At 43.1% G+C, this 21,911-nt stretch overlaps 1 protein-coding gene across 3 annotated transcripts in view; it reads left to right on the forward strand.

Annotated features, from left to right (window-relative positions):
• Window positions 1-21,911, forward strand: part of Arhgef3 (Rho guanine nucleotide exchange factor 3) — a 298,065-nt gene that overhangs the window by 35,282 nt on the left and 240,872 nt on the right. The window contains exon 2 of one of the 3 annotated variants that reach the window (XM_047531346.1): window positions 3,845-3,937. The exons of 1 other annotated variant lie outside the window; for it this stretch is intronic. In XM_047531346.1, the coding sequence (XP_047387302.1) occupies window positions 3,876-3,937 (62 nt within the window). In that variant the 5' untranslated portion in view covers window positions 3,845-3,875. The remainder of the gene's footprint in view (window positions 1-3,844; window positions 3,938-21,911) is intronic. One more of the 3 variants, XM_047531347.1, reaches the window with a different exon arrangement.

Consider the following 21,911-nt stretch of genomic DNA (forward strand, 5'->3'; position numbering starts at 1 on the left):
GCAATGTTCCCAGGTGGGGTCTTCAGGAAGGCATTTAGATCATGAAGTCTCTAACCTTATCAGTTGATTAATCCATTTTGATGGGTTCATAATTTTTTTGTACTGGGAATTGAATCCAGGGGCACTTTATCACTGAGTACATTCCTAGTCCTTTTTGTTTTTCAGACAGGTTCTCACTAAGTTGCCAATGTTCTCACTAAGTTGCCCAGGCTGGCCTTGAACTTGTGATCCTCCTGCCTCAGTTCCTTGAATAGCTGGGATTATGAGCATGTGCCACCATACCTGGCTGATGGGTTCATGTTTTGATGCCATTATTAGGAAGTTGTGGAAACTATAGGAGATGGGGTCTCACTGGAGGAAATAGGTCACTGGGGCATCCCCTGAAAGGTTATACTTGTCCCTGACCACTTCTTCCTATATGCACTCTCTTTCTGCTTTCCAGCCACCATGAGATGAGTATCTCTGTTCTACTTTCCCTCTCTCCACCATGATGCTGTCCCTCACCACAAACCCCATAGCAATGTACCCAGTTGACCATGGTCTGAAACCTGTGAAACTATGAGCCAAAAGAACTCTTTCCTCCTTCAAGTTGTTTTTCTCAGGTATTTTTTAACAGCAGTGAAAACCTGATGAATGAATATTGAGGGTATCACCCACTTGGGTGACATGCAGGGCAAGTGAGGTCATACTCATTAGGGTCTTATAAAGACACTGTCCCCCACCAAACCTGAAATTGCTTTTGAAATTATCTGTTCATTTGTTAACTTATTCCACCATGACTGAGCTTTACTATATACATTATAATATAGCAGTTAGGAACAGTATCTCAGGTCAGGTACCTGCTCAAGTCTCAGCTTTACCATTTCTTGTCTGTGTCATCTCTTCCAGCTGTGCTCAGTTTCCTGTTTGTTGTTGTTGTTTGTTTGTTTTGTTTTTGATACTGGGGATTGAACCTAGAGGTGCTTAACCACTGAACCATATACCCAGCCCTTTAAAAAAATATTTTCTTTATAGACAGGGATCTCCTTAAGTTGCTCAGGGCCTCACTGAGTTGCTGAGGCTGGCTTTGAACTCCTGATCCTCCTGCCTCAGTCTCCTGAGCCCCTGGGATTACAGGCATTCACTGCCATGCCCAGTCTGTTTCCTGATTCTTAAGGTGAAGGCAGTAACTGTCCTTGCCTCCTAGGGCAGTATGAATTCCATGAGATAATCCTTGTCAATGCCTGGCCCCCAGGTATTCCTCAGTGCTGGAGTGCAGAGATGGGTGCCCCTAGCCACAGGCTGGAGGGTGATAGTTTGTGGAAGGCTGTCTACAGAACACCACGTCCAGCACTGGAGGGTTAAAACCCAAAGCTCTGACGTGGAACAAGACAGCTGTCCCTTGAGAGCAGGCCCTGACCTCTCATGGCTCCTCAGGAAACGTGACCTTGAGAAGAATTCTGTTGTGACATCATTTTGAGATGAGGTATAAAGTCTCCTTGCTGCATTTACTATGTTGCAGAAGAACTTGGCTTACTGAGCAAATTTGGCTTCCAGGCAGAAATGAGGTGGATCGAGGTGGTCACAGCTATAAAAGAAACCTAGGTATGGGCTGCTTGCTTTGTCCCCTCATCCTTTGCCACCTACACCATGTTGTAATGGCACCTCCAGGACTCTGCACTCATATCCCACTACTGGTCCACCTCTCCTTCTCCTGGTATCCACATCTTCACTCTCACCTTATTCCAGGCCCCTCTATAATGTACATGCCTCGGCTGATGAAGTTAGCTGTGATGGAAGCCAGAGCAGTGGTCCCAGACAGGGATCCAGATGCTAAAAATATCTCATGGCATGTTCTTCTCAAGTTAAATAAAAGAGCAGCCTTTGAGGCAGTTGTGGGATTCTCTCTAACACTCACTCTGTCCTCTGCCTCCTGGGTATCTCATCCTGCTCACCTGCCTCAGATTGTGACTAAAGAGTTTATCCAAATGGTGCTTTCATCTGGGAGAAGGTAATATGGAGCAGAGATAGAGAAGGACAGGCCAGAGATGTGGTCAAGCAGCCCTGTGATTCTCAAAGTTCACAACAGCTGGCATTGTGGTACTGGACCATACAAACAGCAGCAGCTTAGCAGACCATGGCTGGTCAAAATTACCCCAAAACTTCCCTGCTCAGGAGGCGCCAGGCTGGAGACCAACACACGATCCCTCAGTATGATCTGCACATCTAGCCCTTCTAGAGTGGAATCGGACAGCTATTTGGTTGATACTGAGTAGAGTAGCTGGTTTGTGTATGGGACCATGTTGTACAAAGGAAATCCAGTCTTGGTGCTAAAACTATAGCAGAATAGCAAGGAGTACAGTAGCCAAGGCTGAAGAGGGAACCTCAGCATGATGGCTAACATGCCCCCTGGGGCAAATGCTCAGGGAGAGGAGAGGTGGATGGAATCCTTCATCCCACATTGGAGTGTTCTCTCTAACTCTGCCGATCTGCCTCTATCCCTCTGTCTCACTCTTAGTCTTTGTTGCTCCCAAGCACATCAACTTGAATCCTAAAATGTGGGTATCAAATATTTGAATCCTAAAATATGCAGTATTTTAAAATTATTTTGTGAATGAAACAATGTTTCATGGTATGGAATTTTTCATTTGTGACATTTGGATTTGTTGGATGGACATTTGGATGGTGCTTTACAACTCCAGGTAGTCATTTTGTGATGAAACTCATACTGAGACTTGTAGATGCCCCCTGCAACCTCTGTGCTCCCCATTGTGTGCTGGTACCCTATTCTTGAGAGTCCCCATACTAGAATATATCACATGCTTATTGGCATCCTCACTCATTAAATACCGATTGAATGTGTACTATGCACTAGACGCTCCTGAAATTGCATGTAGTTGACTCAGATTGTGACTAAAGATAATTTTGCTTCATCTGTCTCTGTAGATCTAGCATGTTCTAAGCTCCGCATAACCAAACTCCCCTTCAGAAGGGCCCAGTGAGAATATTTAATCATAGTCCCAACTGGGATGAAGGTTAATGAGCTATATAAACAGAACCCAATAAAACAGTGGTTTAAATAACAAAGAAATTGCTCTCTAGGTAGTAATTCCAAGGTGAGAAGGGTAGCTGAGCTCTGTGCAAATCGGTCACAGACTCAGGTTTCTTCTCTCTTGTTGTTCTGACATTTCCAGTTATGTTGGTGCACTGTCATCACCTGCTTGGGCAGAGCTGGGTTCCAGCCAGTGGGAAGGGGGACAAAGCATGCCCATATCTTAAGGATAAGATTAAGAAGTGGTACCATCTCTTTCTCTTAGGTTCCATTCAGAATTCAGACCGCAGACTACATCTAGCTTTAAGGATGCCTGGGAAATGTAGTCCCTGATAAAACTCAAATTCAGTTTGCGTATCCATTATCTGGAATGCTTAGAACCAGAATGCTTTGGATTTTTGCTGATTTTAGGATATGTGCATATTCGTGATGAATTATCTTAAGGATGGGAACTAAGTCTAACTGAAATTTATCTGTTTCATATACACCTTGTACCATGGTACCTTATTAAATATTTAACCTTATTAAATATTTTAAAGTAATTTTATGAATGAAACTGTTTTATGGTATGAAATTTTCTATTTGTGATATCATGTTGGTGCTCAGAAAGTTTCATATCTTGGAAGATTTTGGATTTTGGAGTTAGAAATGTTCAATATGTGTCTATGGAGAAGGGAGAGAGGATTTTGGTAGATACTGGGGAGGCTTTGACATATTCCCTTTGAATATAATACAGCTATTTCTGTGTTTACAACATCAATGTACCTATTTGTTGGTTGTACCCATAAATGTTGATCATTTTGTTTTTTTAAGAAAGAAAGCCTGGGCCTACCACACCGAGTCTATGGACAGTTCCACAGTTATGAACCAGTGCATCTGTAGAGGAATGGAAGAGAACAAGGAAAGGTAAATGTCTTTCAAAATTAAAAACGTAAAAAAAAATCGCAAGCAACAATGAATATAGTACAAAACTTGCTTTAAGCTCGTGTAACTCAATTGAAGCCATGAAAAATTTGAAGCTAGCATGGTTGAGGGAGGGCCTCAGTGGTAGAGCACTTGCCTAGCATGCATAAGGGCCAGGTTCAATCCCAGCATCACCATAAATACAAATAAAACAAACAAGCAGCAAATAAATAATTTAGGGATAGCACAATTCCATGCATCTCCTTTCATATCTCCAGTTTCTTATACCACAGGAGAGATGTCATTGTTAAAGATGAGGGAATTTTTCTAAGTCTTAGAAGTAAGAGTTGGTATAAATAGAGTCAGAGTAATATGGGATTAAATATCATTTTAAAATTATGAATATTTATTCCCAAATACTGTAAACATGCCCAGAATGTTGTGTCTATATTGCAAATGGCCAGTTCTCCAAGAGGAAGCAGTGGCAGACCCTGAGCCCTTTCTTGACTGCTATATCTTCTATAAGAGTCGTTGTTTCTTTTTTCCTTCTGCCTTCTTTTTTTCTCCCTTAAAAATAAAATTTATTAAATTTATAGTTTTTATAAATAAAATTTAATTTAATTTTGATATACAAGAAACACATGGATATGTATTCCTTGTTAAAAATGAAAGTGATGTCCCCATTAACCCTGTTTTCCCAGCCCCCCACTGCTGCACTTCCTGATGATCTACATAATACATGTATGCAAAGTATGTAGTGCGTATATACATTTTCTTACAGAATCTTCTCTGGGTCTATAAACATTAAAAAAGTGATTCATTTTTTCTTTGTTCTTTAAACATATGGTATCATACTCTTCTTGTTGGGCTGTTTTGTAACCATTTAATAAATTCAATAATGTGTCTTAAAATGTTTTCAAGACAATGTGTAAACCTCCTTTGTTTTTATACTGCAGCAAATTGTGTGGTACATTCATTGTATGAGACTCTCTCTTTGTTAAGCCGTCTCCCCGATGATTCTGGTTAGACTTGTTCTGGTTTTGCCCTTGTAATAATGCAGTGATATGCTTTCTGGTATATTCTCCTGGGACACAGGCACATAATCCTCTAAGGAGCAGAGTTATGGGGCTATATTGCTTATGCATTTAAGATTCCAATGAGCTTGACCAAATCATTCTCTAAAGAGCACTACTTGTCAGATGGGTACCAGGTTTCCTGTTTGCCCATGTCTTGCTGTACCTCGGGTTTGCCTTTTAGTTTTGCCAGTCAGTTTGGTGGACAGTGATATCTCTTCAAGTTTATAAATTTCCTCCCCCTTTTCCCCAGGGAAGTTCCTCTTCTCAGGACTCTTATTGCCTGGTTTCATCTCCTGATGGTGCTCTTACGTCTCTGCCCTCATGGGGACCTAACTACCTCTCCTGAGACCCAGAGCCCCAGAGTCTCTAGGTAGTCTTGGCCCTTCCTAGAGCAGTTGCTGTATCATTTTCTCTTCTGAAAAGTATGCATGCATGCTGGTCCAGAGTGTCCATCACACGAGCATCTGCTTTTCTCTTGACCCCCTGCGAAGTTGTGAAGAGCCCTTGTTGGGTTTCCTGACTTCAAATGGTTTTGTCCACTATACCACTACTGTCTTTGGCAGCAAGTTGAGTATTTACAGTGTCGACCTGTGTGGGGGTCACTTGACCTGGTTATCTCATTAATTTTCACAGTGGCCCTGGAAGGTAAGGAGTGATGGTGTTACCCTGTTTTGTGACCATTTGGTGACACATGAGAGTTTGTTCAAAACCAACCCAAGCAGCAAAAAGAATAACTCCATCTCCCCATGGAGTCCCCCCTCCTGCCCAGAGCTCTCAATGGGTGACAGACAGAGCTACGGTTATCGAGTAGAAAGCTCTCCTGTGGACGTAGCTTTGGAGTTGGCCCTATTTGCAGTTGCCTTACTCAGCTGTTATTCTGTATCTGTGGTATTCACAGAGGAGCTTGAATGAGTAGTTGTTGAAAGTGATGACTTTGTCCCCATCCAGCACAAGGACACGGGCTCCTGCATACCACCAGCACCTCCACTCTTAAGTACGACTAGGATTGGCAGTATCACTTAGGCTCAACCAGATGCTTCTCTGGAAGGGGATTTTCCAGGTTGAGCATACTTGTCATGGGAGTGAAGGTCCTTTATTAAGACAGACATACCCACAGAGCTACGGAGAGAGAGAGCAAGTGCTCAAAAGACCTAATTAGTCATCCTATCCTAAAATGTTTAGCTTTTGATCTCATTCTAAGATCAAGAAATTGCAGGCACGGCTGGGAATGTGGCTCCGTGGTAGAGCACTTGCCTAGAGCATGTGCGAGGTCTTGGGTTCCATCCCTGGCATTGCAAAAGGGAAAGAAGAGGAGAGTAAGAGAAGGAAGGAAGGAATTGTAGGCAGGGTGAAATTGCAAATGCTTTCCTGTTACCCATCTCGGGTTCTTGGATCCAGAGTTGTAGCAGTGAACCAGAAAGAATTTAAGCTCAGGCAAGCTTTATTAGCAACTTCTGCTTGAGGCAGAAAAGAGGCAGCACATGGGAACAGGAATACCAGACTGGCTCCAGCAAAGAATAAAGGCATACAGCTTTTACGGCATCTGCAAGGTAGCAGGAATAGGTCTTATGATGTCATCACATGTAGGGGTGAGACTTCCATCATACCTGCACCTTCTTCATCATAGGTCTTCATGCATCACATGTCTTATTACATCTCAAGTCTCCACCTCAGGGTATGCCTTTTACTATGCTAATAAGGTCAAGGGAATTGCTGGTGACCTCAGTGACTATTTTATGCATTTGTATTATCTGGTCGTTATGATTTGGATGTGAGGTGTCCCCCAAAAGCTTGTGTGTGAGACAATGCAAGAAGGTTCCGAGAAGAAATGATCAGGTTGCGAGAGCCTTAAATTAATCAGCAGTAACTGAAGGCAGGTAGGGTGTGGCTGGCAGAGGTGGGAATTGGGCATGGCTTTGGGTTATATATGTGCATCTAGACAGTGGAGATCTCCCTGCTTCCTGATTATGTGAGTTGCTTCCCTCTGCCATACTCTTCCGCCACAATGTTCTGCCTCACCTTGAGCCTGCTGTCTATGGATTGAGACCTCCGCAACCGTGAGCCCTCAAATAAACTTTTGCTCCTAAAGTTGTTCTGGTCAGGTCTTTTAGTCATAGCAGTGAAAAAGCTGACAAAAACACTGGGAAAATCTGATATTATTTTCAGAACAGTGCAGACCTGGTTTTGTCTGACTTTAGCTGGCATTTCTGCTGACCACATAGTCTTAGAAGGCTGAGTTGACTTTCCCAGCCTCCCATCTCCCTGGTGTGTTGTCTCACCCCCATAGCCTTGAAGACTGGCTCACTTTTTTTTTTTTCCCCCATTTTTGGCACTGGGGTTTGAACCCAGGAGTACTCCAGCACTGAGCCACATTCCCAGCCCTTTTTATTGTTTTATTTTGAATCAGGATCTTGTTAAGTTGCTGAGGCTGGTCTTGAACTTTTGATCCTCCTGCCTCAGCCTCCAGAATACCTGGGATTCCAGGTGTGCAGGGCCACCGTGCCAGACTAACTGGTACACTTTTAACTCCTAATTTTCTTAACCTCATAAGACTGAGAGCTAGTTAGGCTGTCTTATTTCCCCTAAGAAGTGTTTATCCCTCAGTCCTGATGGGTCCTTTTGTCATGGGAATCCCTGATTGTCCTTCCTCAGTACCCCCTTACTTATTTCAGAGACATAAAAGTTTGGGACTATAAGAGATCCTAGAATCATTGCATTATGGTTACAGTTTTAAGCAGATAGGTGGAGAGTGAGGAAGTGATTGTCAAAGTTCAAGCCACAGGAACAAGCATTGGCCCCAGGTCTCTGGGTTCTGGCTCAGGCTCTTTGCACAACGTCACAGCTACCTCTTGAGGGATGGTCATGAGACTGATCCCTCTTGGTTCACAGCTGGAGCTTGTTAGCTGGTAGTACTTGGAAGGAAACCAACCCATGAGTGGTTAATTGATAATTCCTTCAGTGGGTGTTTACTAAATACTACTATATATATTGATTGCAAAAAGATGGGTAAGATATGCATTTTTAGGAATTTCAGAGTCTGATGTGGGAGGCAGTTGTGTACTTTCTGAGCATTGATTAATTGGAAAATTTTGAATCTCCATTGGTCAATGAGGTTCATAACAGTACATATCTACTGCACTAGTTTGTTGAGAAATGTTCTGAGTCAATAGCTGTAAATACCTGGAATATAGTCAGCACCCAAAAAAGGAAGCAGTATTCTTTTTTGTTTATTTTTAGTTCTATATAGAGTAAAGAACCAGAAATATTTTTCCATCAGGAAGTTGATGGACATACATTTCTGAAATAATATCAAAGCAGCAGACTCTTTTGTCCTACCTGCATTTGTCTTTTTAGGGTCTCGCTTAGGAACTGGAACTGCATAGGGCCAGGTCTACCTCTTTTGCTCACTGTTATTTGCCAAGAGCTTGGCACATAGTAGTTGCTCATTACTTTTTCTTGACTGATGACTATAGGGAACAGAGTAATGAGGAGGGACCCTATATCCTCGAGGTGAGGACAAAGCCAACCAGTTGGTAGGGCCACAGCTTGACCTGGGGCCAATCTCGCCCTTTCCCAAGGACAGGGGCTCCCTGGAAACCCTGCCCACCCTACGCACACTCTGTGGGATGCAGATTTGTTCCTGAGATTTATGAATTTTTTTCTTTTAACCAAGCTATTTTATTGTTGGGAGACCTGTTCTCACAGCATTTACTGACTGAGCAGTAATTTCTTCTTACTTCACTTTGGGGTTGGTAATTCACCCTTTAGGAGCCCAAGAACACAGGATTTCTATAAGGTAAAGTCCTGGGGAGTGAATTTTCTGACTGCTCATGGTACAGTAATAGTTAGGCAAGCAGAATTTCTGATATTCCCTTAGGTACAAAGAGAATTTTGAAAGAAGTCCTTGCCCTTTCTGTAAATCCTTTCTGTGAATGCACCTGTGGTGAAATGAACTCTGACCATGCTGGAGAAATAGAAAGGTTTAAGTCCGTTCATTCATTCATCAGTCAACACCCCATTACCCAGCACTCCTCAGCACTATAGGAAAATACTCCAGGGAAGGGATCAGGCATTCCCTGCAGGGCCTTTCACCCATAGACTACATGCATGTGTGTCTCTTGCTCCAAAATAAAAGTCCTCCCTAGCTGACATATTACTCAGCATCCATGGGAGATTGGTTCCCTGACTCCATGGATACCAAAAGCTGAGGATTCTCAAGTCCTTTATACAAAATGGAGCAGTATTTGCATAGAATCTAGGCACATCCTTCTGTATATTCATCCTTCTGTATAATACCTGATAGACATTATGGAAATCATTGTTTTACTGTATTGTTCAGGGAATAATGACAAGGAAAAGGTCTGTGCATGTTCAGTATAGATATAATTTGGGGGGAAGTATTTTTTAAAAATATTTTTAGTTGTAGATAGATGCAGTACCTTTATTTTTATGTGGTGATGAGGATCAAACCCAGGGCTTCACATGTGCTAGGCAAGCACCCTGTCACTGAGCTAAAATCCCAGTCCTCAAGGGGGAAGTATTTTTGATCCACAGTTGTGAAACCCACAGATGCAAAGGGCCCACTGTATGTTTTGAGCACCTCCTCTTTGCTGACTCTGCCAGACTTTCCTCTCCTTGGAGGAAGGGCTTTGTGTGGTTCAGTGATGCCAGACATCTAGCCCAGGGCCCAGCACATAGTAGCCTTTGGCTCCTGTGCAGCCATGGTGGATTGAATTGGTACAGAAACAGTAATACATAGATGGCCCACAAAGTTTTGATCCAGGATTGGGACTGGCCTCAGCAAATATGTCTTGACAGTGTCCATGCTCTAGAGCTTAACCCTGTGGACTTCCTGGTTTCACTAATTGCTATTGGTTGCTCTCTTCTCCTTGATCCACTTATCAGCTTTCATCTTCTTGTTAGACCAGGGCTGTTTTGGTCATTGATTTTTATTAGTTCTTTGTTCACTGCCCAAAGGGCTGTGTGGAACCTGCTCCACTTCCCCCACCCTCCAGAGCTTTAGCAAATGACCTTGAGAAGCTGGACACTGAACAGAAGAGAGGGCAGCAGCTTATTGAGGCAACGGGCTGCACTGTGGTCCTGCAGTCGAGGAGTGGATGATCAAGATCCACACCTGGGGTTCTTTATCCATTCATCCACTGATGGACACTGAGGTAGTTCCATTGTTTGGCTTTTGTGAACTGAGCTGCTATAAATGGGTATGCATGTATCACTCTAGTATGATAACTTTAATTCCTCAGGATAAATACCTAGGAGTGGTATAGCTGGATCATATGGTGATTCCATTCCCAGTCAGCTCCATACTGATTTCCATAGTGGTTGTACTAATTTACAACCCCACCAACAGTGTAAAAGTGTTCCTTTTCCTCCACATCCTCTTCAGTATTTCTTATTATTCGTCATGGTGGTTGCTCTTCTGACTGGTGTTAGGTGAAATCTTTGTAGTTTTGATATGCATTTCCCTAATTGCCAATAAAGCTGAACATTTTTTTCATAAAATATTTGGCCATTTGCATTTCTTTTGAGAAGTGACTGTTTAATTCATTTGCACATTTATTAATTGGGTTATTTGATTTTTGTGGTTTTTTTGAGTTCTTTATATAGTCTAGATATTAATCTTCTTTCAAAAGAGTAGCTAGCAAAGACTTTCTCCTTTTCTGTAGGTTATGTCTTCACATTCTTTTTTTTTTAATTTTTAGTTGTAGATGGACACAGTACCTTTATTTTATTTTATTTTATTTATGTGGTGCTGAGGATCAAACCCAGTGCCTCACACGTGCTAAGCAAGTGCTCTACCACTGAACCACAATCGCAGTCCCTCACATTCTTTATTGTTTCTCTTGATGTGCAGAAGCTTTTTAATTTGATGCCATCCCATTTATTAACTCCCTGCATTGCTTCCTAAGCTTCAGAGGTCCTATTGAGAAAGTTGTTGCCTGTGCCTATACGCTGGAATGTTGATCTACGTTTTCTACTAGGAATTGCATCGTTTCTAGTCTAATTCCTAGGTCTTTGATCCATTTTGAGTTGATTTTTGTGCAGTGCAGGGTGAGACATACAGGTCGAGTTTTATTTTTCTACATATGGATAACCAGTTTTCCCAGCCCCATTTGTTAAAAAGGCCATCTTTTCTCCAGCGTGTGTTTTGGCACCTTTGTCAAGGATCAGACTGTATCTGTGTGGGTTTTGTCTCTGTGTCTTCTATTCTGTACTACCAGTCTATGTGTCTGTTTTTATGCCAGTACCATTATGTGCATTATTTTTAAAGGACTCTATAAATCTCATTCACTTGTAAATATTTCCTGAATGCCTGCTGTGGGCCAGTGGTATATTTGGGAAATGTCTAAAGACACACAAACTGGAGAGGGCTCCAGTGGGCACAGCCCAGCGCTCCGAGATGGCTCAAGAAATGCCAGTTGTGTAACATAACAGGCAGGAAAAGCTGGCTTTATGAGATTTTCGTCTCCGGCCCACACTCATCTGGCAAAGAGGAAGTTCACAGGCCCAGGCTTAGGCCCAGGTGCCGTGGATGGTGCATGTGAAGCAGCACCTGTCCTTGTGCCTCCCCTTGCTGGCTAGAGGCCACGTGTGCTTGTCATGTAAATTTCCCTCCCAGGGAATCTGATAGAAAATTCCCACTAGGCAAGAGCATAGCAGTTTCTCCGGAGGTATCAACTTTTCCTACTCCACTAGCCAAGCACTGGGCTCTGAGAGCTGGGCAGGGGTGGTGTGGGGCAGCTCAGCCTGCTGGCTGACATGCTCTGGGCCCAACGAGGTACAATTTATTAAGGCGTGTTTACTCTGTGCTTGTTTTTTTTGTAGGGCATTCTGCTAAGGGATGGATGAGGAGAGTCTCCCCACTCCCAGATATACCTACTGTTTTAGTCTTAGTGGGTTTTTTGGGGCACCCATTTTAGTTTTTAACGTTGTTGTAATCATGGTAGTTTTATTGTACTTAATTCTTACTGGTGTTGATTCTGTTTTTGTTATGTTATCTTCATGTGGATGATAAGGATGATGGCTTTGGGTACTGGTGATTAAATCTAGGGTTGCTCTACTACTCTGCTCTATCCATAACCCATTTTATTTTATTTTACCCTTCCACATTTGTTTTGTTGGTGCATCCTAGTTGTACATAATGATGGGGTTTGTTGTCATTTTATTTTTTATTTTGAGGTGAGATCTTGCTAAATTGCCAAGGCTGGTCTCAAACTTGCAGTCTTTCTGCTTCAGGCTCCTGGGTTACTGGTAATGCAGGTGTGTGCCACCATGCTTGGCCATGTGTATTGCTTTCTAAAGGACTGTGTAACTTCTCATTCAAGTCATATTATGTAGTGGCTGGTGTGCAAGGCCATACTGAAGATGAGTGAGTTAAATTTATTGCAGTCCCTGTGGCCGGCAGGCTCTGATGGGTGGAAAGTAAGCTGTTAACTTTGTAATCACCTGGGTGGAATGTTCTTGCAGGTTATGGGCATGAAGTTAGGGGTGCATTTAAAATTTTTCTTTGGATCTCACCAGCTGTACCTCCAACCCTGTGGGTAAGTTTTAATAATCTGCCCTCTGCTTTCCCCAAACACACAAAGTGGGATCAGGGAATTTCATCTCTCCAGTGTAATCTGGGGAAAGGGAAAAGCATGTTAGGCAGAGGATAGACATTCCCAGGATGTTGCAGAAGGTAAAAAAAAAAAGGTATCATAAAACTATGAGTATTGTAATAAGAACATTGTGCTTGTGGATAGTAGGTAAGTTTTTAAGTTCTGAAATGGATCAAACTGAAATCAGTTGTTAGAGACCTAACAGCCCTTTAACTTTGTGTTCTTTACCTTTTTATCATAAGGCATCATAAAAGAAGTAGCCTTTGCCTATGTTCTTTTCCACTCAATTGTATATTTGGAAGATCTTCAAATCTACAGAAAAGTTGAAAGAATACTGCAAATCTTTATAATGCCTTCACCGTGGTTTTATTAGAACATCCTGTCTGTTCTTTCTCCCTGCCCTTTCTGTGGTGTGAGGAGTGCATGAGTGTGTGTCTGTGTGTGTATACACATACACTTACCCCCAAAAAGCATTGCAAATCAAGTTGCCAACATCCTGGTACTTTATTCCTAAATAATTTGGCCTATATCTACTAAAAATAAGGACATTTTCCCACATAATGACCTATTATTATCCATCTCTGAAAATTAGCAATAATTTTTAAAATATATTTTTTAGATGTTGATGGACCTTTATTTTATGCATTTATTTTCATGTGGTGCTAAGAACTGAATCTGGTGCCTCACACATGCTAGGCAAGTGTTCCACCACTGAGCCACAACCCCAGCCCAATTAGCAATAATTTTATAATACCATCTAATATCCAGTCTATATCTAAACTTCTTCAGTTGTTCCAAAATACCTTTTATAGGTCTCTCCCTTCCTGCCACCCTCCTCTGGGCCCCAGTGGCTGACTGAAGCACTGGACATGGCATCCAGAGCAGAGCCTTCCCTCATTTTGGCCTTTCATGTGAGACCCACATTTTGCATTCATCTTTGTGTGTCCTGGTGACACCTTTACCTTGGTCCTCCAGTCCTTCCTTGCCACAAACTTCAAGCGAGGCCTAGAGGCTGTATCTGTAGTGACAGGGTCTCATTGGCAACTTCAGATCCTTGAAGGTCAGGATGACCCAGGCCAGTGATGGTGAGAGCCACTGGGTGGGTGAAGGCACCCATCAGCATTTAGATCTGATAGAGGATTCACCAATGGTCAGTCATTCTAAGAGTTATTGGGAAGGAAAAGCATTTGTAATTTTTAAAAATGCTGTCTCACAGTAGACACAGGACAGATGTCTGTCTGTCTCTATATGTCTGTGTCTGCCTATCTGTTTATATATATATTTAACTGCCAGAAGAGTCATATCTGGGCACAGTCCTGGGTTGTTGTTGTTGTTTTTTTTTTAAAGACTTTCAAGTAAGATTGAATGTGTTTAATATCAGCCCTGTAGGTGGCAAAGGGAGACATGTCAGAGAACAACCTCCTTCTTCTTTTTTTTTTTTTTATTAATTTATTTATTTTTATTGTAAACAAATGGGATACATGTTGTTTCTCTGTTTGTACATGGCGTAAAGGCATACCATTTGTGTAATCATAAATTTACATAGGTTAATGTTGCGTGATTCATTCTGTTATTTTTTCCCTTCCCCCCACCCCTCTTTTCCCTCTATACAGTCCTTCCTTCCTCCATTCTTGCCCCCTCCCTAACCCTAACTCTAACCCTAACACTAACCCCTCCCACTCCCCATTTCCTTCTTTTTTTAAACATCTCCCCTTCCTTTTTTTTTTTTTAATGGTGGTGCTGGGAATTGAACCCAGGGCCTGGCATTTGCTGAACAGGTTTTCTACCATTGAGCTATACCCAACCCTTCTCCCTCCTTCTTGATAAACCCAAGTTCAGTTTGGGTAGAATGTTCTTGACGGGGGAGGTGCCATTGCTCTGTTTGTGATGTTTAGGGAGGAAATGAGATCTCAAGGTTAGAATGTCATGGGAGAAGGGGAGAGTGATTTGTGCGCTTGCAAGTATGAACAGGTATGCGTACATGTGTTGCCTCAAGGGAGTATGAATGGTGAGTTAAGGTGCCAAGAGCAGCATCAGATGTGACACAAAGAAATGAACTGGGTGCCAATTTGGAGAAGGCATAGTTTAAATTAAAGCCAAGGAAATCTATTTCGAGCATCTGCACAGTGCCAGACGTTGTGCTGGGTGTGTGAATGGCACAGGCCAGTTCTTGTGAACCTTACAGTCCAGGAGGGCACAGACCTAACTAATCTATTTCCACATGTTGAATGCATGACAGGAAACCATGAGGATCTGTGGGAACTTTGAGGCAGACCTAGGGCTTTCCCTAGGAAGGTAATAGAAAATGGAAACGTATGAGAGAGCTAGCCAGGTTAAGAGCGAGCCATGTGGAAAGACAGATGTGTACAAAGACCCTGAAGCTAGAGAGAGATGGAAGAAGAGACAGCAGCTCAGTGTGGTTAGATCATAAGGTATGATAAAAGACTGAGTGACCCTTGGGAGGGAGGGTGGGTTCCATGACCCTTGGTTAAAAAGCCCTTAGACTCCATCCTAAGGGTACTAGGAGGCCCCTGAAGCATTTTAAAGAGAGGAGTGGTGTTATTAAATCTGCATTTTGAGAAAAGGCCTCTGGCTAGATTGGGAAAAAGATTTGGAGGGAGGCCAAACTCAGGACTGAGAGAGGAGTTAGGGGTATTGTAGCCATCTGGGAAGAGATGATGGGGGTAATAAATACCTGTTGAGAATGAGTGGGTAGATAACTTGGATATCAATTGAGAGAGGCAGAAATAAGTGAAAAATATTTAGGTGATAGGATCAAGACTATATCTGGGAGCTGAAGAAAACCATCTACCCACCCACCCATCCATCCAACACTTATTGAGTCCCTTTAGTATAATAGGGTCTGTATTTATGGTATGAGATACAGTGGTGTGTGAAACAGATACAGTGGTCCCTACCTCAATGGAACTTACTTTCTGGTAGGAGAAACAGACTATTAATAGACAAGTTTATAAAATACATTAGCTGGTGATCTGTAGGGTGAAGGGATAAAGGATAAAGGAGTGGAGTGTTAGGCAAGGAGACAGGAGAGCTTTATTTTGAGAAAATAACGTTGGAACACAGACCCAAATGTTGAGAGAATAAGCCCTGCAGCCTTGTTGAGGAAACTCATAGGAGGGAGAAAGGATGGCATGTGCAAAGGCCCAGGGGCAAGAAGAGGCTTGGCCTGTACAGATATATGATGATGGGGCTGTCCCATATGTAGATCAGTCTAGTCAGCCCTGTTACTGAGGGTCATACATTGAAAAAATGGGTCTCCTCTTCCAATGCTGGCAAAGAGAGGAACCTTTTGGGCTTCCCCAAGTGATTGGGGAGCAGGCAGTCTCAGGAGACCTGGTTGATGGTATCTATGTTTATGTGCAGTGTGCATTTCAATTTTTCCACCAAAATTCACATCAGAGATGAGAGAATATAGCAGAGCTCAAGAAGGGACATATTTGCATTTTTTTGTTCATTTTTTACTTTAAAAAATATTTTTAGTTGTAGATGGACACAAGACCTTTATTATTTTATTTATTTATTTTTATGTGGTGCTGAGGATTGAATCCTGTGCCTCACACATACTAGGCAAGTGCTGTACCACTGAGGCACAACCCCAGCCCTAATGTATTACTTTCTTGGGGGTCTTGCAGTGTCATCCTGGCCTACCCTGAACTCCTGGGTTCAAGTGACCCTCCCACCTTGGTCTCTTGCATGGTTGATGGCTGACCCTGGAGGAGGAACATGTTTTTAGAATGATCATTTATGCATCTGCCTTACCATCATGTATTCATTTTTATTTTGTTGTTTATAGGAAAGCTATTGATCAATAACTTATTTTATTAATTTTGATTAATAATATCAAATTCTTCTATTTGTTCTAATAGCATTTCAGACCTTATTTTATTATTATTATTTTTTGTGGAGAAGGATTTTTCCAGGCATGTAATCATATCATCTGCAAACTAATGACATTTTGCTTCCTCTGCTTCTCCAATTGGTAAGACCTTTTAGCCTTTCTCTTGTCTAATTGGATTGGCAATTGCTTCCTGAATATGTAAACTGTAGTGGCATCCAGGCTCATTCTTAACCTCCTGCTGACTTTTGGCTGGAGCTGCATCTCTCTTAAGGAAGTTTCCTTTGGTTTCTATCTATCTTGTTAAAACTTTTTTAAAAGTTGGAGTTTAACAAGATTTGCATCTATGGAGACGTCCTCTGTTTTTGTTATCCTTTCTTCTTTTGGTCTAATTATTTAATTTATATTATATATTGTTAGATTTCCTAATATCGATTCATCCTTTCATTGCTGGCATGAGCCAAATTTGTTGGGACCGGTATTTGTTTTTAATAAAAAAGTATTTTAAGCTACTTTCTTATTTATTTATTTATTTTCCTGGTACTGGAGACTGAACTCATTGTTGCTCTACCACTGAGCTACATCCCTAGCCTTTTGTTTGTTGTTTGTTTGTTTGTTGTTTTAGTTTGAGACAACTTCTCACTAAGTTGCTGAGGCTGACCTCAGACTTGAGATCCTTGTGGCACAGCCTCCCAAGTCACTGGGATTACAGGTGTGGTGGCCCATACCTGACTTAAGCTATTTTCCATCATTTTTATTAATGCTCCAAGAAGGTACAATTCCTGTGGCTTATAGCAATGCCAACAGGGACAGCCTTTTTTCACTTCTAGAAGTTGAAGCTAGAGGGATGAACAAATCATTCATTAGGCCAACATATATTTGTTGAATACTTAGGTGCAAAACAGTGCTGGATGGATGGTCTCTACTGCCCGGTGCATTTGGAGAGTTTGTGATTCTATGTGGCGGCTCCCCTAGTTGGGTTTTGTTATGGTGGTTGTGCAAAGGAGAGAACCCAATTCAATCAGGATTGAGCAGCACAGGGAGCATCATGGCCACAGAAGTGGAAGCTCTGAGAGGGAATGGCTTCAGGCATGGCTGTGCTTTTTTCTCTGTTGCCTTCATTCCCAAGAAGCCTTCTTCCTATCATACCACCCAGAAGCTCCAGGCTGACCTCCCCTACAGCTGTGGAGGGAGAACTTCTTGTTCTCACTTGTTCCAGCAGAACTCAAAGTTGTGTAGTGTGGGCCTCCTACTTTGGAATTCTGGAATTTGGGGGTGGAGGACAAAGGTCAGCCTCAACAGGACTTGTGAACTGAGAGTCAAGGAAGGGTGGCCTCCATGGGAAGGCCAGCTACTGACACCTACAGACAGGGTCAGATGATTTGTGGCCCAAACATCAGGTGTACAGGCCATCTGGGCCAGCCATTCCCTTTCATTTGTGGTTCTCCCTGTTTTTTCTCAGGTGAGAGGGGAGGCCAGCAGGGGCTGATTCCTGACCCAATGTGAAGACCCAGCAAGTCAGTGACAGAATCAAGATTTTAAGTCCCTCCCTGAAGTTCTAGGTCTTACTCCACTGAATTATGATTAGAAATGAGAGTGAGAGTTAAAACATTAGCCATGGGCCTGGAGGTTTGGTTGTTAAAAGAAGGAGTTTCAGCTTCACTCCCAGGCGCCTAGCCATACTTGGAATTGATTTCAGTGATTCTGCGTTGTCCCCTTTTCATAATGAACTTAGAAGGCAGATACTTTTAAAAGGGTGTCTTTGATGGGCTATTAAATATTTTATGTAGAGCATTTAGAGTAGCAAAGTTTTAATTTGGCAAAATCTTGCCTGGTTTGATTTGTCATCTGTTTAAATAGTTTTCTTCCTTTAACCATCATTGAGGTGTAAATACAGGTGCGCAGATGCCAACCTAGGGACCAGCTCAGTGAACATCCACATGTTTACAGCCCCAGATGCCATAGAGCATTCGTTCAAAGACTCTCGCCATCCTCTACCCAGCCTCTATTCTTGCCTCCTCTTCCTCCCTGCCTCTTCTCCTCTCAGGAGCACCCTGAGGCAGGGGAGACCTGTGACTTCTTGCCTGTCTCAGGCTATACTCCTGTGTGCACGGATCTGAATCCAGGGACAATTTAGAAACCTGCTCCTGAAGACTTATGCTGGGAAGGGAGGAGGGTGGGGTACCATCAGGGAAGAGAGGCAGCTGCCTGGAGGGTCTCATTGTTCCAGAGACTGGAGCACCTGTGGTCTAACTGAGGCACAGGCCCTCTCGCCTGCCTTCTTGTTCTCTTTTACAAAGGAGGAAGTCTGGAGAGAGGAGGGTTTTCTGAAGGTCATCAGCTGGCTGGAGGCTGGGTGAATGGTCCCTGGGTGCAGGCCAGCCACTCCCTGCAATCTCTGCCATCTCAGGGAGACCAGGTGGCTTCACTGCTGGATTTGGTTGTAATCACCTTTTACTCAAAATACTTCTGATTTTTTTATCTTAGAAAATCTTGAAATTCTTCAAGAGAGCACTGAAAGAATGTAGATGCTAGAATCTGACATCCTTGAGTTCACATTCTTGCTGTTTTATGATCTTGTACAGGGACATCAACCTCCATGAACCTTGGTGTCTTCATCTGTAGGTGGGTTAATATTAGCACTGACCTCACAGGGTGGCCATGAGGATTAAATGAGGTGGTACGCACCTCATGCTCAACACACTGAGGCAGGTGCTGTCTGTATACAGTTAGGCTTGCTTGATGACAGGGACACATTCTGAGAACTGCTTTGTTAGCAGATTTAGTCCTTATGTAAACATCATAGAGTATACTTACATAAACTAAGGCAACTGAATCACTGAGCAAGATGATTTTTTTTTCTTTTCTTTTTTTTTTTTGGTACAAGGGATTGAACCCAGGGGCACTTAACCACTGAGCCACGTCCCCAGCCCTTTTTATTTTTTATTTAGAAATAGGGCTTTGCTAAGTTACTGAGCAAGATGATCTTATGGGGCCACCATTATGTATGTGTTGACCAAAATGTCCTTGTATGGCACATGACTATATTAAAAAAACTAAGTTACAGCATTTCTGGGGGTAGGAGGTGAGCCATGACATAAAAGTAAGCAGATAGTATCCCAACTTCCCCTTAAACATTAACATTTTTGCATAACTTTAATTTTAGAATTCTAAATTAGTTTTACAATTAAGTGATTTCATGGTATTATTAGGAACACAGGTTCTGGAGCCAGGCTCTCTTGGTTCCCATCCTGACTACCCCTCATCATGTGACCCATGTGACCATGGGTAAGTCACTTCACCCCTGGATAGCGTACTTTCCTTACATATAAAATGAGACTGATAATAGGACCTGCCTTATGGGTAGCTCTGAGGAGAAAATGACATGACACACACACCACTGTTCCTTAGTCTGGGGCCCCAACTGATGTGCAATATATGTGACATTGTTATTATCACCAACAAATTGGCTTGTATTTTTCTTTGGCTGGTGAACATCTTGAGTGAAGTTGTGCCTTGGTTTTCTTGGCTATAACTGCTACCTGGGCTCTGAGTCTCACTGAAGTCTTTTCCCGAGCCTGTTTCTCTCTGCCTCTGTGTTAGTAATGGGCCTTGGGAAGGGTAGACTGCTGGCTCCCCCAGCAGTATCCTCTGTTTGGCTCTTGGGGAAGTGTGAATGGGCCACTCTCCTGGATCCCGCCTTTTGTCCAATGGGGACAATGTGGGGCTTTCACGGGTGATTCATCCTTGGGCAGCAATAACCACACCATGGGAAAGGAGGAATAGAGTCCAGTCTAACGTGTGCCACCAGGATGTCGGCAGTGGGCGGGAGCTAATGGGGGCAGGGAAGGGTTTGTTTCTCCAAGGACCAAGGAGTCAGGTCAACCAGCAGTGGGTCAAGTTGAGCAACCGAAAGGATGTGAGAAAATAAAAAGCTCTAGCTTGGCAGGCTCGGCCTTTTTATTTTGAAAAGTGCTCCTTTCAAGCTCTAAATTGGCCCCTTCAACTGCAGGAACAGTGCCAGTTAACCCACATTTAATAAGAAACTGGGTTAGTGGACATTCTCTCTCTTCCCAGAGCATGTCCTGGCCATTGGACTTCTTCCAGGGGCTGGTACAGTGACGACCATTTACACAGCCCAGGCTGGCTGGCTGCAGTCGACTTTGAGTGAATGCACCCCCCACCTCTGTCCCCATGGAATTGCCAGTTCTATGTGTAGGATGCAGACTTTCCCCTTGATTTTTCTGAGGATCAGCCTCCTTTGTCTACCTCTGCAGTTTGGGCGCTGCTTCAATCACTTGAGTCACCTAAGGGTGCAATCCCTACCATTAGGATTTCCATGTTGTTTTCAGGGACAGTCTTGCTCTCCTGGGTGACATTATGTAGATTTCCTTTTGTCTGGTGGCTTCCCTCTGTGTGTGTATGTGAAAGCTTCCCGCCCTCCCTCCCACAGCCCTCACTGTGCCTTTTCTGGGGGCTGGGACCCGGCAGGCAGTGATACAGTGACTTCCTTGTCCACTTGGTTCCCACCAGCTGATGGGCAAGGTCATTTTCAAACTACACCTGCTTATCAAAACCGCCAGCTGCACTCCCCAAAGATGGCCTCCTCCCCCACACCAGGGAAGAGGGAGGATAAGAATAGACCAGGGAGGCACAGAGCAAGAGTGAAGGACACCGTCCACCCGACCGTGAGGCGTGGGTGGGCATTTGGTTTGACAACTGGGCTCAGCACAGTCTCAGCTGACGTCAGTGCTCCACTATCATGTAGCTACGTGATGGACAGGCCTTTCAAAGAGTAAAACGTTCATGTGTCATTTGATTGGATATCCTTTTTTTGTGCTTGCAAACAACTTTGCCATTTAGAAGGAGTTTAGGCCATGGGTGTGCCTCTTATCTTTTAGAAGTACTGTGATTTCAGAGGCTCTGTCCCATGAAATACAAAAGCTAGAGTGGACGGTGAACCTCAGTGGAGGTGATGAATGGCAGGCAGTGTGTGAGAGCGTGCATTCCTCTTCCTCTCTCATGGGCATGAGCCCCAGTGGCGTGTCTGCTCTGTGAAGTTCTGGGTGGATCCTGAGGACTGACTGGATGGGTCCCAGCCCTCTGGTCTCAGGAAGTGAATTTTTAAGGGAAGCTGTCTTTAAGAGTTGGGGATCCAGAGAGCCAGAGTTGGCAAAGAGTTACCCATGGCTAGAACTGCTCAGGCTGGCGGGAAAGACCTTTCTTACTACTCGTCACATGGTCTTGAAACATGGACCACAGCTGGTGACCTGTCCCTGCCTTCAGGTGGTGGGGATTCAATTTGTGGAATCTGAAACTCATATAATTACTGTTCTCTTTAAGAGCAGTAATTCAAAAGTATCCTTATCTAAATTTTACAAATATGTAGATTACAAAGGATATCTTTTGAAGGAGAAACCTCTGAAATG

The sequence above is a fragment of the Sciurus carolinensis genome, chromosome 17, assembly GCF_902686445.1.
Source record: "Sciurus carolinensis chromosome 17, mSciCar1.2, whole genome shotgun sequence".
Classification (NCBI taxonomy): domain Eukaryota; kingdom Metazoa; phylum Chordata; class Mammalia; order Rodentia; family Sciuridae; genus Sciurus; species Sciurus carolinensis.